This window comes from Tachyglossus aculeatus, chromosome 5, assembly GCF_015852505.1.
Source record: "Tachyglossus aculeatus isolate mTacAcu1 chromosome 5, mTacAcu1.pri, whole genome shotgun sequence".
Taxonomy (NCBI): Eukaryota; Metazoa; Chordata; class Mammalia; order Monotremata; family Tachyglossidae; genus Tachyglossus; species Tachyglossus aculeatus.
In genome coordinates this window covers 43,826,246-43,840,373 of record NC_052070.1, presented here as the reverse complement: position 1 = coordinate 43,840,373, position 14,128 = coordinate 43,826,246, and the positions used below count along the sequence as shown (strand labels likewise).

Below are 14,128 nucleotides of genomic sequence, written 5' to 3'. Positions count from 1 at the left end.
AGATTTAATGATGTGTCCCACTATAGATTTAATGGAGTGTCCCACCCTGGATTTAATGGTGTGCCCCATTTGTAGATTTAATGGAGTCTCCCACTCTAGATTTTATGGAGGGTCCCTCTGTAGATTTAATGGAGTGTCCCTCTCCTGATTTTTTGGTGTGTCCCACTCTAGATTTAATGATTTGTCTCACTGTAGATTTAATGGTGTGTCCAGCTGTATATTTAATGGAGTGCCCCACTCATTTCATGGCGTATCCCTACTCTAGATTTCATGGTGTGTCCCACTCTAAATTTTTATGCTGTGGCCTGCTCTGGAATTAATGCCGCATATCACTCTAGAATCAGATGGTGTGCCCTGCTCTAGGTTTAACGGAATGCCCAGATCTAGATTTAATGGAATTTCCCTCTATAGATTTTATGGCATGTCCTATTCTTCCCTAAAGACCCATGTCTTCCCCCAGACCCCTCCCAGTAAAGGCTGTGTAGGTTCCCCAAGCAGTGGGGACTCACGGATGTCTTGGGGTGAGAGGCAGGTCTCCCTGTGTGGTCCCCACCTCTCCAAGACCCTAGATTGAGTAACTGTGGAAGGTGGCATACTCAGAACCGGAGAATGCTTTTCTGAAAGATTCACTGACTTAGCAGGAATGTGTGTGGGCACCTGTTTAGATTACAGATGTGAAAGAGGGTGTGTGTGTCTGTGTGTATCCACTGTATGGGAGTAGATGTGAGTGACAGCCATTGACATGTTAGAATGTCCAGGCTTAATTCGGTACTTGACACATTGTAAGTACCTTGTGATTAGTTGTATGTGTGTAAACCAATTGAGATGCAAGAGTGAGTGAGTGTGTGTGTGTGTGTGTGTGTGTGTATCCTCTGTGAGATTGGTGACTGAATCCACGGTGGCTGGTGGGCAGATGGACATTGGGTCCTTTTCTGGGAGAGCAGTTTCCTCACTTTGAAAATGTGGTCCTTTGAAATTCTGTGCTTCCCTTGTGGCATGTCGAGCAGGGCTCCTGCAGTTTGGAGTGATGGTGACAGGCTAGAAAGTCCCTCACTTTGTTCATTGACCTGATTTTCGCCCTGAATTAGGCAGAGTCACACAAGTGCTTACGTTTTCACTTGCCCATGCACACAGGGGCAAGGGGTCTGGTCACGGTAACGGGTTCCCAGCTGTATCACTCTTAGCCTCTCCTCCGAACCTACTCCCATGGAAGACTCTTGCCAAAGGGACGAGGAATTGAGAGTTGCCCCTGCCCCTCTTGGGCAGGGTCCAATGGGCTAAGTAAGGGGATCGCTCTCCCCTTCTCATCCCCCTCCCAGCTCATGGACCATTCCCACCCATCTTTCTGTTCTCCAGCTCCAGGGGCTCAACAATTCTGCTTCCTCCTCTCCACCCGGGCCGGCGGGCTGGGCATCAACCTGGCAACGGCTGACACCGTCATCATCTATGACTCCGACTGGAACCCACACAACGACATCCAGGTCTGTGCCCTGCCCCGGGCCCCTGGCAGTCAGTCAGTCAATCGTATTTATTGAGGGCTTACTGTGTGCAGAGCACTGTACTAAGAGCTTGGGAGAGTACAGTATAACAATAAAACAGATGCATTCCCTGCCCACAACGAGCTTACAGTCTAGAAGGCCTCTCCTGGTCGGCTCACCTCTGGGCCAAGCCCAACCTCTGAGCACCGGCTCCCTCACTCTCTAACCTCTCCCCTCGTGAGGTCTTCCTGGGGTTCATCAACTAGTTTATCTGGGCATTTTTAAAGACACTTACCTGGGGCCAAGCCCTGTGCTAAGCATTGGGGTAGATAGAAGAAAATCAGATCAGACAGAGGGCCTGTTCCTCATGGGGCTCACAGACTAAGAAGGAGGGAGAACAGGTATTGAATCTCTATTTTAGAGAAAGGAGACTGAGGCATAGAGAAGTTGAGTGACTTACCTAAGGTCATATAGCAAGCCAGGGACAGAGCTAGGACTAGAATCTGGGTCATCTGACTTTGTCCCAAGCTCTTTCCACTAGACCACACTGCCAGTAGCCTACAGGCTCTAGGGACTCCAAAACTCTCCCACCCTGGGATCATTCTGGCTCCTCCTCATCCTCTTCCTCCTCCTCTTCCCCTTCTCTTCCCCTGCCCCCTCTTCCTATTTGCTTCCTGCTGAGCCTCCCTATTTGCTCTCCTCTCCCCACTGCCTTGGTGACCTCCCTGGAATTTAATGGTGAAAACAAGGGATACTGGATCATTCCCTCTTCGTCCTCCTAAGACTCACTCCACCCCTGAGGGTACTGGATTGGAGCAGTCTCCCAGAAAAACCCCTGAAGACCAGAGAGAGTTTTTGCAATTCCTTCTGGGCCCTACTTCAGTGGTTTTTATTGAGTGCTTACTGTGTTCAAGGCACTGAACTAAGCACTTAAATCCTGCATGCCCACTCTAGTTTCCTGGCTATTTGCAAGCCACCTGCTGAACCCATTTTGGGTCATGGACAAACAGGCTGGTCCCTGTGGATAATAATAATTATAATAATAATGGTATTTATTTAGCTCTTACTATGTGTCCATCACTGTACTAAGCATTGGAGTAGCTGCAAGTTAATCACGTCCCAGTTGGGGCTCACAGTCTAAGTAGGATGGAGAACAGGTACTGAATCCCCATTTTGAGGTAACTGAGTCCCTGAGAAGTTATGTGACTTCCCCAGGGTCAAAGAGCAGACAAATGGCAGAGCTGGGATTAGAACCCATGTCCTCTGACTTCAGGCCCGTGCTCTTTCCACTAGGCCATGCTGCTTCTTTGTGGATATGATGCAGTAGGGGGACACGTGTGTGTGTGTGTGGTTGTGTGGTAGTGGTGGGTTGCTGGGGCTGGGCCGGTGTCCCCTCTGCTGTCCAGCCTGGGTCTTCCCCCGCTGGCCCCTCCCACACAGGCCTTCAGTCGCGCCCACCGCATTGGGCAGAACAAGAAGGTGATGATCTACCGGTTCGTGACACGGGCATCGGTGGAGGAACGCATCACCCAGGTGGCCAAGCGCAAGATGATGCTGACCCACCTGGTGGTGCGGCCCGGCTTGGGCTCCAAGTCCGGGTCCATGACCAAGCAGGAGCTGGACGACATCCTCAAGTTTGGCACTGAGGAGCTCTTCAAGGATGATGTGGAAGGTAAGCGGGAGCGAGTCCTGAGCCAGCCGGCCCTCAGGCACCCCTCCCCTGCCCCCAGGCTTTGGCTCCAGGGAGAATCCTTGTGGGCCAGAGCCCCTGACTCCCTCTGTCAGTTGAGGTACTGGTGGGATTCATGAAGCATCTGTCTTAGTTTTTTTTTTTAAACAGTATTTGTTAAGAGCTTACTGTGCACCAGGCACTTTATAATGTGCTGGGGTAGATACAAGACAATCAGGTTAGACTCAGTCCGTGTCCCTCATGGGGCTCACAGTCTTAATCCCCGTTTTACAGATGAGGTAACTGAGGACTGAGAGTGAGTGGGCGAGCAGGAGAGGCCAAGCTCTCTCTTGGGAAATGGGGACCAGAGATCCTCCCGAAGGTCCTGGAGCATCATACTGGCCCCCACCTTGTCCCTGTAGGTGCTGGGTGGTCCTCTCACTCACTGCCCCCTTCTGTCCTCAGGCATGATGTCTCAGTGTCAGCGGATCAACGTACCCGAGCCCGCCCCTCCTTTCCCTGACGTCCCGTCTGTTAAAGGTGGTGCCTTAGCTCCAGGGGCTAAGAAAAAGCACAGCAGCACCCCACCAGGTACAGGCCAGACCGGGCCCCCCGGGTCAGCCAGAGGGATGACCCCCTCACCTCACCCTCCACCCACTTTCCCACCTCCCCAGGCATCCCTCAAGTGATACAAAGCCCTTCCCCAGCCCCTTGCCTTTTCCTGCCCTTCATCAATATCATTGCCAAGCACTGTGCTAAGTGCTAGATGCTAGGCAATTAGATTGGACACAGTCCTTGTCCTAGATGTGTGTCTCAATATGAGGGAAGGAAGGAGGAAGGAAGGAACGGTAGGGCTGAGGCCAAAAGAGATTAAATGAGGTGTTCGAGACCATGCTAAAGGCCAGTAGCAGAGCTGTGATTTGAGTCCCGACCTCTTTCTCTTGCTTTGCTTCCCCATCTCTATCCACATCCCTTCATGCTCGTCCTCCTCTGCCAGCTCCTGGGTATCCTAGGCTACGGTGAAGGGGTGAGGGAGTGGGAGACATAGATGAGAACCCCCAAGAAGTGCCTGTTGGTTATTTGAAAGGATCAAGGTGTTTCTTGCCTCCCTGCTGCTCGCAGTAGGGGAGGTCCCTCAAAGCTGCCCTGATCTGACACTGCTAAGTAGAGTTTTGAGCCCCCAGGAGCCCTGGAAGCCATGTCCCTACCCTCCTGAGGTCACCATCCATCAAGGTTACTGCCCACCCCAGGATCACTATCCATCCTTGATCACTGCCTGCCTCAAGGTCACCATCCACCTGGGGTCACCACTCTGCCTCCCAGGTGACAATAAGGATGTGGAGGACAGCAGTGTCATCCACTATGACGATGCTGCCATCTCGAAGCTGCTGGACCGGAACCAGGACGCGACGGATGACACGGACCTGCAGAACATGAATGAGTACCTCAGCTCCTTCAAAGTGGCCCAGTATGTTGTGAGAGAAGAAGATGGTGTGGTAATGTGGCTCTTTTCATTCTTCTGGGCCCCATCCTTGCTCCACCCTCTCAGTCCTCCCCTTCCTGAAGGTTGCTGACCGGCCAGGAGATCCTGCTCACTAGCGAGAACTTTGGGGTGGGGAAGAAGCCCTCGAGCTGGATGAGGCTGGCCCCCCTCTTCTAGAGGCCAGGGTGCCCTTCTCTCCCAGAGGCTTGGGTTGTCCCTCTTGACAACCCCTGAGCTTAGCCACAGTCCGCTCCACTGTTGCCAGGGCTTCTATGGTGGGGGATTGTGGGATCTGAAATCTCTCTTGGAGGCCCAGAGGGATATTTAGGGCTGGTCCCACAGGCAGCCGCCCACAAAGGGTGTGTGGGTTGGGAGGTCCTCCTCTGAGTTTCACACTGCAATGGCCTCCGCGGTGGGGTGGTCTGGCCTCAAGGAGCAGGGGGCTCCCCCTTGTCCCTACAGATGGGGCCAGGCTAGGGGAGTGGCCAGAGGGTTGAATGACCACCCCTGCCACCCTCCAGCCCTGGGGCCAGATGCTCCTCCCTTCCTCTCTCCTGCCTCCCTTCCCTCCCCCTCCCTCCTCCCTCGCTCCCTCCATCCCAGGTATCCGGTGAAGGGGCGGGGAGGGTGACGGTATGGCGGCGGGGGCCCTGTGTCCCCAGGAGGAGGTGGAGCGGGAGATCATCAAGCAGGAGGAGAACGTGGACCCCGACTATTGGGAGAAGCTTCTGCGCCACCACTATGAGCAGCAGCAGGAGGACCTGGCCCGCAACCTGGGCAAGGGCAAGCGCATCCGCAAGCAGGTCAACTACAACGACGCTTCTCAGGAGGATCAGGGTACAATACTGGCTCCCCGGCCCCCCTCGCCCCCGAGATCCCAGACCCTCAGGACTCCGAGTCCTGAGAGCTCCTTCATTCATTCATTCAATTGTATTGAGCACTTACTGTGTGCAGAGCACTGTACTAAGCGCTTGGAAAGTACAAGTTGGCAACAGATAGAGACAATCCCTACCCAACAGTGGGCTCACAGTCTAGAAGGGGGAGACAGACAACAAAACAAAACAAGTAGACAGGCATCAGTAGAGCTACAGGGCACAGACAAGCAGATGAGGGGCTTTGAGCATCTGGAATGTTATTGGGGAGGAGGTGGGAGAAGCAGCAGCTATTTCTGGCAGGGCCAACTTTGATCTTGGCCCTCGGATCTGACCCCATGCACCGGGGTGACTTGGGGGAGAGGGGCACAGTGACTAACTTCTTGAATTCATTATTTCTCAGGCTCTTTAATTAAATGCGTGCAGGTCAGCAGCCATTTGTTAATAACAATAATAATTAAATTTTGAATTTTTTAGGGCACTTTAAAGATTCTCCCCATGGGCTTTCACATTCTCTTTCTCCTTTTGCCCTTGCAATGTCTGTGTGAAGTAGGGAGAGGCTGCTATTGTTATCCCCATTATACAGATAAGGAAACTGAGGTCAGGAGAGGTAAGGGAGTTCCCCACTGTCACCCAGCTGCTCTGTCAACCACTCTGGCATTTATTGAGCACCTACTGAGGGAGAGGCTGTCTTCTGAGCACTTGGAGAAATGGAGAAGCAGCGTGGCTCAAATCCCAGCTCCACCAATTGTCAGCTGTGTGACTTTGGGCAAGTCACTTAACTTCTCTGTGCCTCATTTACCTCATCTGTAAAATGGGGATTAAGACTGTGAGCCCCCAGTGGGACAACCTGATCACCTTGTAACCTTCCCAGTGCTTAGAACAGTGCTTTGTACATAGTAAGCGCTTAATAAATGCCATTATTATTAGTAGGATAGATAGGCAAATGCAGATTTTTTACAAATACTGGAAGTCAGAAGAACAACCAAAATTAAGCTTCCCCCTCTAGACTGTGAGCTCACTGTGGGTAGGGAACATATCTATCAATTCTGTTATATTGCACTCTCCCAAGCACTTAGGTCAGAGCTCTGCACACAGTATGTGCTCAGTAAATACCATTGATAAATTAATTAAGCAGAAAGTAGTAAAAACATTATCAGGATAAAACAGCTGGACAAGTGTTAAAATGTTTCCATAGATATAGAAACACCATCTAGATAAATAAACTATACATATGAGCATGAGTGCTGAGGATAGGATTAAAGGACACAAATGTTCAGTGGGGAGCTGGTCTGGCACAGCCCAAAGAAGCAGCTTGGCCTCGGGGAGAGAGCCTGGGGCCTGAAAGTCAGAGGATTCTAATCCCAGCTCCACCAATGGCCTGCTCTGTGACTTTGGACAAGTCACTTCACTTCTCTGTGCCTCCCATTTCCTTAGCTGGAAAATGGGGACTAAATACCTGTTCTCCTTCCTACTTAGTCTGTGAGTGCAATTTGGGACAGGGACTGTGTCCAATTCATTCATTCATTCATTCGTATTTATTGAGCGCCTACTGTGTGCAGAGCACTGTACTAAGCGCTTGGGAAGTACAAGTGGGCAACATATAAAGACGGTCCCTACCCAGCAACAGGCTCACAGTCTAGAAGGGGGAGACGGACAACAACAAAAAAAACCATGTAGACAGGTGTCAAAGTTGTTAGAACAAATAGAATTAAAGCTCTATGCACATCATTAACAAAATAAATAGAATAGTAAATACATAGTAGTAAAATAGAGTAATAAATCTGTCCAGTCTGATTACCTTGTATCTACTTCAGAGTTTAGTGCAATGCTTGGCACATATCAAGCACTTAACAAATGCCACGATTTTTTTATGGTACTTGATGAAGTGCATACTATGTGTCCAGCACTGTTCTAAGAACTGGGGTAGATACAAGTTTTTCAGGTTGGACCCAGTCCCTATTCTACATGGAACTCACAGTTTAAGTAGGAGGGAGTAGGATTTAATTGCCATTTTACAGTTGAGGAAACTGAGGCACAGATAATTTAAATGACTTGCCCAAGGTCACACAGCAAGCAATTAGCAGAGCTGGAATTTGAACACAGCTCCTCTGATTCCCAGGCCCATGCTTTTTCCCCTAGGCCACACTACTTCTCTTTATTATTATTTTTGTGTGTGATTAAAGCAATCATTCTGCAGTATTTATTGAGTGCCTACTGAGTGCTAGGCACTGGGCTAAATGTTTGGGGGAGTATTCTTCCTCAAGCCTTTAATACAGTGCTCTGCACATAGTAAGTGCTCAATAAATGCCATTGGTTGATTGATTACAGTAGTAGCTGAACATATTCACTGAGTTCAAGGAACTTAACATTTGAATGGAGACAGGTAGACAAAAATGATTTACAAATAGAGAGGATCAAGAACAAGGATAGACCAGAATATGGAACACTTACTATCAGGATGAGATAGCTGAATAAATACTTGATTGTTCATTTATTTAAATATTCAAAACATAAAACTAAACACAGGTTCACAAGTGCCTTGGATAGTAGCGAGATAGAACACTGCTTAAGGGTGGATTTTGGAATGTACTGAGAAGGCTTCCTGGAGGAAATGGGATTTTAAGAGGGCCTTTAAGGTGGAGTAGCTATGGTTCAGGTTGGGGCATCAGCATGAGTGAATGTGTGGGCGGGACAGGGTCTAGGGTCTGGTCCAGTGACCCCATCCCCCTGCCTGCTGGCTGGCTGGAACCCCCACTCCCGGCAGCCGTGTGTCCGGCCTGGTGCCCACTCAGGCCGGTCCGTCTATGTCCCGGGCTGCAGAGTGGCAGGATGAGCTGTCTGACAACCAGTCCGAGTACTCCATCGGCTCCGAGGATGAGGACGAAGACTTCGAAGAGAGGCCAGAAGGTCAGAGTGAGTTGTGACGGTTGCTACTCCGGGGAGAGGCCCCTTCTCCACTGGCTGGCCCCAGGCTGAGTGAGGGCCCCTGGGGGCCACAGATACTCAGCCCAGGCTGGTGGTCCACGCTCTAAGGCAGATACCAGCGAAGCCAGCCGGGGCTGAGGCTGGACCCCAGAGACCCTCCCTTTCTCTCCTCTGTCATCCCCAGTTCTCCCCCGACAGGGTGCCTCCCTTCCTTCACCTAGGTGAGCTCTGCTCTGCTCTGCCCAGGGGGTTGCCCCTCCCTCTCTCCCTCACACCTTGTTCACTTCATCCCTCTCTTCCCTCCCCAGCTGTCCCTTGAGGGAAGGGGACCCTGGCATCCCACTCCCAGAGCCCTCCTCCTTGGGGCTCCTGAAGTGTTGAGATTTCCCCACTCCAGATGGCAGGCTGCCCTCAGTGCTCTCTGCCCCTTAAAAGGAATCCCCTGCCCTTCCCCATAGGTGGGCGACGCCAGTCCAGGAGGCAGTTGAAGAGTGACAGAGACAAGCCTCTGCCTCCACTGCTGGCCAGAGTTGGAGGCAACATTGAGGTAAATCTCTTTCTCTTCCTGGGTCTCTTTTCCCCTGTTTTCCCTCCTTCAGTGCTCTGCCCAGAGAAGGGGAGGTTATGGGGGGTTTGTGCTGGACTCACTGAGGGTCTGTGGTCCCCACCCTGGCACAGGTCCTTGGATTCAATGCCCGGCAGCGGAAGGCCTTCTTGAACGCCATCATGCGCTGGGGCATGCCACCACAGGATGCTTTCAACTCTCACTGGCTGGTCCGAGACCTGCGGGGCAAGAGCGAGAAAGAATTTAGGTAAAGACACTGGGAGTAACTTGGACTCTTGGGTCACCACCCTCGGGGGATGGAGGAGGAGAAGAAGGAGAAAGGGATGTGGGAGGGGGAGATGGCAGAAGGGGAGAAGGGGGAGAGGAAGGAGGAAGAGGAGGATTCTGGCAGTAGCGACACCCAGAAGAAGTCTGTAAAAGTGTTTGTGGCTTGGCCTGTTATGAAAGGGCATCCCTTTAGGGTGGGTGGATTCAGCCTATCTGAAGGCAGGACAGTAGATAAGATGACCTCTGGAAGACTCTGATTCTAGTCTAGAGGTGACCCAACCTATCACCCCTAGTGCCAGTCACTGGATGGTGCCATCTGGAAATGTCCTTAGGGAGTGTTCTGTGCACAGTAAGCACTCAGTAAGTACCACTGATGGAGTGGTTATCAGTCAATCAGTGGTGTTTGTTGAGCACTTACTATGTGCAGAGCACTGTACTAAACGCTTGGGAAAATTCATTCAATTGTATTTATTGAGTACTTACTGTGTGTAGAGCACTGTACTAAGCACTTGGGAGAGTATAACAATAAACAGACACATTCTCTGTTTACAGTCTAGAGGAGGAGAGAGTCTCAAGAGGGAGAGACAGACATCAATACAAATAAATAAAATTATAGATATGTACATAAGTGCTGTAGGACTGGGAGAGGGGAAGAGCAAAAGGAACAAGTCAGGGCAATGCAGAAGGGAGTGGGAGATGAGGGAAAGTGGGGCTTAGTCTGGGAAGGCCTCTTGGAGGAGGTGTGCCTTTATTAAGACTTTAAAGGAGGGGAGAATTATTGCAGGATTAGAGGAGGGAAGGCATTCCAGGCCAGAGGCAGGATATGGGCTAGGGGTTGACGGTGAGATACCTGAGATCGAGGCCCAGTGAGAAGGTTAGCATTAGAGGTGTGGGCTGGGTTGTAGAAGGAGAGAAATGAGGAGGAGTGGGAGGGGGCAAAATGGTAGAGTGCTTTAAAGCCAATGGTGAGGAGTTTTTGTTTGATGCTGAGGTGGATGGGAAACCACTGGAATGTTTTGAGGAGGAGGGTGACATGTCCTGAAAGTTTTTGTAGAAAAATGATCTGGGCAGCAGAGTGAAGTATGGACTGGAGTGGGGAGAGGCTGGAGGCTGGGAGGTCAGCAAGGAGGCTGATGCAGTAATCCAGGCAGGATGGGATGAGTAACTATATTAATGTGGTAGTAGTTTGGATGGAGAGGAAAGGGCGGAGTTTAGCGATGTTGTGAAGATGGGACCAAGAGGATTTAGTGATGGATTGAATATATGGGTTGAATGACAGAGGAGTCAAGAATAACACCAAGTTTATGGGCTTGTGAGACAGGAAGGATGGTGGTGATGATGATGATGAGGATAGCATTTGTTAAGCACTTGGTGCCATCTACAGTAATGGGAAAGTTGGGGGGAGGACAGGATTTGGGTGGGAAGAGAAGGAGTTCTGTTTTGAACATGTTAAGTTTGAGGTGATGAGAGGACATCCAAGTAGAAATGTCTTGAAGGCAGGAAGAGATGCAAGACTGGAGAGAGGGAGAGAGATCAGGGCTGGCGACGTAGATTTGGGTGTCATCAGCATAGAAATGGTAGTTGAAGACATGGGAGGGAATGAGCTCTCCATGGGAGTGGGTATAGATGGAGAATAGAAGAGGACCCAGAACTGAACCTTGAGGGACCCCCCAAGGTTGAGGGGTGGGAGGCAGAGGAGGAGCCCGTGAAGGTGAAAGAGAATGAATGGCCAGAGAGGTAAGAAGAAAACCAGGAGAGGACAGAGTGAGCGAAGTCAAGGTTGGATAATATTTCCAGGAGAAGGGGGTGGTCCACAGTGTCAAAGGCAGCTAATAGGTTGAGGAGGATTAATGATGATGATGATGATGATAATGATGGTATTTGTGAAGCACTTACTATGTGCCAAGCACTGTTCTAAGCACAGGTGAACATACAAGGTTATCAAGTTGTCCCAGGTAGGGCTCACAGTCTTAATCCCCATTTTTACAGATGAGGTAACTGAGGCACAGAGAAGTTAAGTGACTTGCCCAAATTCACACAGCTGACAAGTGGCAGAGCTGGGATTAGAACCCATGACCTCTGACTCCCAAGCCCATGATTAGGGTGGAGTAGAGGCAGTATACAACAGAGTTGGTAGACATGGTCCCTGCCCATAGTGAGTTTACAGTTTAGAGGACTTGATGCTATCTGTTTATTTGATAATTATTTATTAATTGACTTATTTTTGTTGATAAGAGCATAAATACAAATGATTGTTTTACCTATGGTGTAGCTGAAAATATGTGTCAGTGTCTCTCCCTCCATGTCTTCCATTTTTATTGTGTGTTCTCAAGTTGTACAGTGAGCACACTGCATGCAGTGGGTACCCAGTACAATCAATCAATGACATTTATTGAGCAGGCTCGTGGTGGGCAAGGAACATACAACTCTTTTGTATCATACTCTCCCAAGCGCTTAGTACAGTGCTCTGCACATAGCACTTAATAAATACCATCGATGATGATGAGTAAGTACTAAGTGTGTACAGATCACTGTAGTAACTGCTTGGAAGAGTACCGTTATTTATTTGTCATGATCCCTGCCCTCAAGGAGCTTACAGTCCAGCAGAGGAGACAGGCGATTAAAAAAAAATTACATATAGGAGGAACCAATCAATTAATCAATCATATTTATTGAACACTAGCTATGTGCAGAGCACTATAGTAAGTACTTTGGAGAGTACAACAGAGTAAATAGACTTGCTTCCTGCTCTCAAAGAGTGCCAACTCTAGAGAGGGAGACAGACATTAAAATAACTTACAGGTAGGAGGAAGTGATCGAGTCTGTAAGATATATGCATTTGTGCAACAGGGATCTGTGAATGTTGATGCACAAGTGCTGAAATAGCAGTTGTGAGGATGTAAACTAGGGTTATTAGCACCCAGTGGACTCTCAGTACAACCACTGCATCCAGTGGGCCCCCAGTACAGTGGAAGCAGTATGGCCTACTGGATAGAGCATGGGTAAGGGAATCAGAAGGACCTGGGTTCTAATCCTGCATCCCCACTTGTCAGCTGTGTGACCTTGGGCAACTCACTTAATTTCTCTGTGCCTCAGTTACCTCATCTGTAAAATGAGGATGAAGACTTTGAGCCCCATGTGGGACAGGCTCTGTGTCCAACCTGATTACCTCATATCTACCCAAGGACATAATAATAATAATTATAATAATAATAATAATAATAATGACATTTGTTAAGCCACTTACTATGTGCAAAGCACTGTTCTGAGCGCTGGGGGGATACAAGGTGATCATGTTGTCCCACGTGGGGCTCACAGTCTTCATCCCCATTTTACAGACGAGGTAACTGAGGCTCAGAGAAGTTATGTGACTTGCCAAGGTCACACAGCAGACATGTGGGGGAGCTGGGATTAGAACCCTTGACCTCTGACTCCCAAGCCTGTGCTCTTTCCACTGAGCCACGCTGGTCTGGACACCCAGTAAGCGCAAAACAAATACCATCATCATTATTATTGTTATTACAGCGGGCAACCTCTGAAGGGCTTCCAGTACAGTGGGCTGCACCCAGTGGGCTTGCAGTACAGCAGGTTGCCTCCAGTGGGCCTCCAGTAGGCTCTCAGTACAGCAAGCTATACCTAGTGGACTCTCCAGTACAGCAGGCTGCCCCCAGTGGGCCTCCAGTAGGCTCCCAGTACAGCAGGCTATACCTAAGGGACTCTCCAGTGCAGCAGGCTGCCCCCAGTGGGCTCCCAGTCCAATGGACTGCCACCAGTACAATGGGCTGCTCCCAGCAGGCCCCCAGTACAGTAGGCTGCCCCCTGTGGACACCCAGTACTGTTCACATAGTGGGCACCCAATCAGCTCTGTTGCTGCTGGAGGAGATGCCAGGCCTGTCCTGGGCATCTCCAGCCTGCATTTCCCTGCAGACTTCGGCCCTGAGCTCCTTGTTTCCCCCTTAGGGCATACGTTTCCCTCTTCATGAGGCACTTGTGCGAGCCGGGGGCTGACGGGGCCGAGACCTTTGCCGATGGCGTCCCGAGGGAAGGGCTGTCCCGGCAGCACGTGCTGACCCGGATCGGCGTTATGTCCCTGGTTAGGAAGAAGGTGGGTGAGTAAAACTTGTCCCGAGGCCCTGCAGGTACGTTCCTTGGTGCCAGGCCTCAGCCCGTGGGGCACCCGGGCTCATGCAGGGGAGCGTCCGGAGGGGGTCAGGGTAAGGAAAGGTGAGCAAGGCAGCCCTGGTCAGGGGGGCACATCCAAGGTCTGCTACCTGTTCCAGCCTGGAGGAGGCTTGTAGGCCTGACAAAGAGTCTCCTCAGAAGCAGGGGTCAGTGCTGCCCTCGGACTGCTGCTCGGGGCTGGTTAAGAGGAGGGAGATGGGATCTGGGGAGGAGAAGCAGCCTCCTCCTGGGGCTCTCCCAGCTGATCATTCTCCTGGCCCACAAGGCACCCCCCTGGAGCGGTGACTACAGATTGAAACCTTCCTGGGCCCCTCAGGCGACAGGACACTGGGGCCCGGTAGCAGACGCCGGGGCCCCAGCCCAGTCACCAGGCTCAGGGCCTGTCATGGGCCCAGCGGGCCGTAACCTAGGCCGACACCGCTGTCTGCTTCATCCGCTGACCCCCATCCTCCTCCCCCGCCGCTCCCTCACGGCTGCAGGTCCAGGAGTTTGAACACGTCAACGGGAAGTACAGCACCCCCGATCTGATCCCCGAGGGGGCTGAGATCAAGAAACACAGCGAGGTCGTCTCCTCGGACCCCAACACCCCGGTTCCCGCCAGCCCTGCTCCCGTTCAGCCCGGCCCCATGGCCCTGCTGGGTACGGACTTGGGGCAGGACGCATTGGCCGCAGCCGCTGAGGGAT

General features: G+C 51.0%; 1 protein-coding gene across 1 annotated transcript in view; it reads left to right on the top strand.

Annotated features, from left to right (window-relative positions):
- Nucleotides 1-14,128, top strand: part of CHD5 (chromodomain helicase DNA binding protein 5) — a 101,989-nt gene that overhangs the window by 76,479 nt on the left and 11,382 nt on the right. Inside the window, exons 22-31 of the mRNA XM_038746888.1 lie at nucleotides 1,357-1,481; nucleotides 2,919-3,150; nucleotides 3,613-3,738; nucleotides 4,471-4,643; nucleotides 5,293-5,467; nucleotides 8,326-8,418; nucleotides 8,889-8,977; nucleotides 9,109-9,242; nucleotides 13,223-13,367; nucleotides 13,924-14,083. Coding sequence (XP_038602816.1) covers nucleotides 1,357-1,481; nucleotides 2,919-3,150; nucleotides 3,613-3,738; nucleotides 4,471-4,643; nucleotides 5,293-5,467; nucleotides 8,326-8,418; nucleotides 8,889-8,977; nucleotides 9,109-9,242; nucleotides 13,223-13,367; nucleotides 13,924-14,083 — 1,452 coding nt within the window. The remainder of the gene's footprint in view (nucleotides 1-1,356; nucleotides 1,482-2,918; nucleotides 3,151-3,612; nucleotides 3,739-4,470; nucleotides 4,644-5,292; nucleotides 5,468-8,325; nucleotides 8,419-8,888; nucleotides 8,978-9,108; nucleotides 9,243-13,222; nucleotides 13,368-13,923; nucleotides 14,084-14,128) is intronic.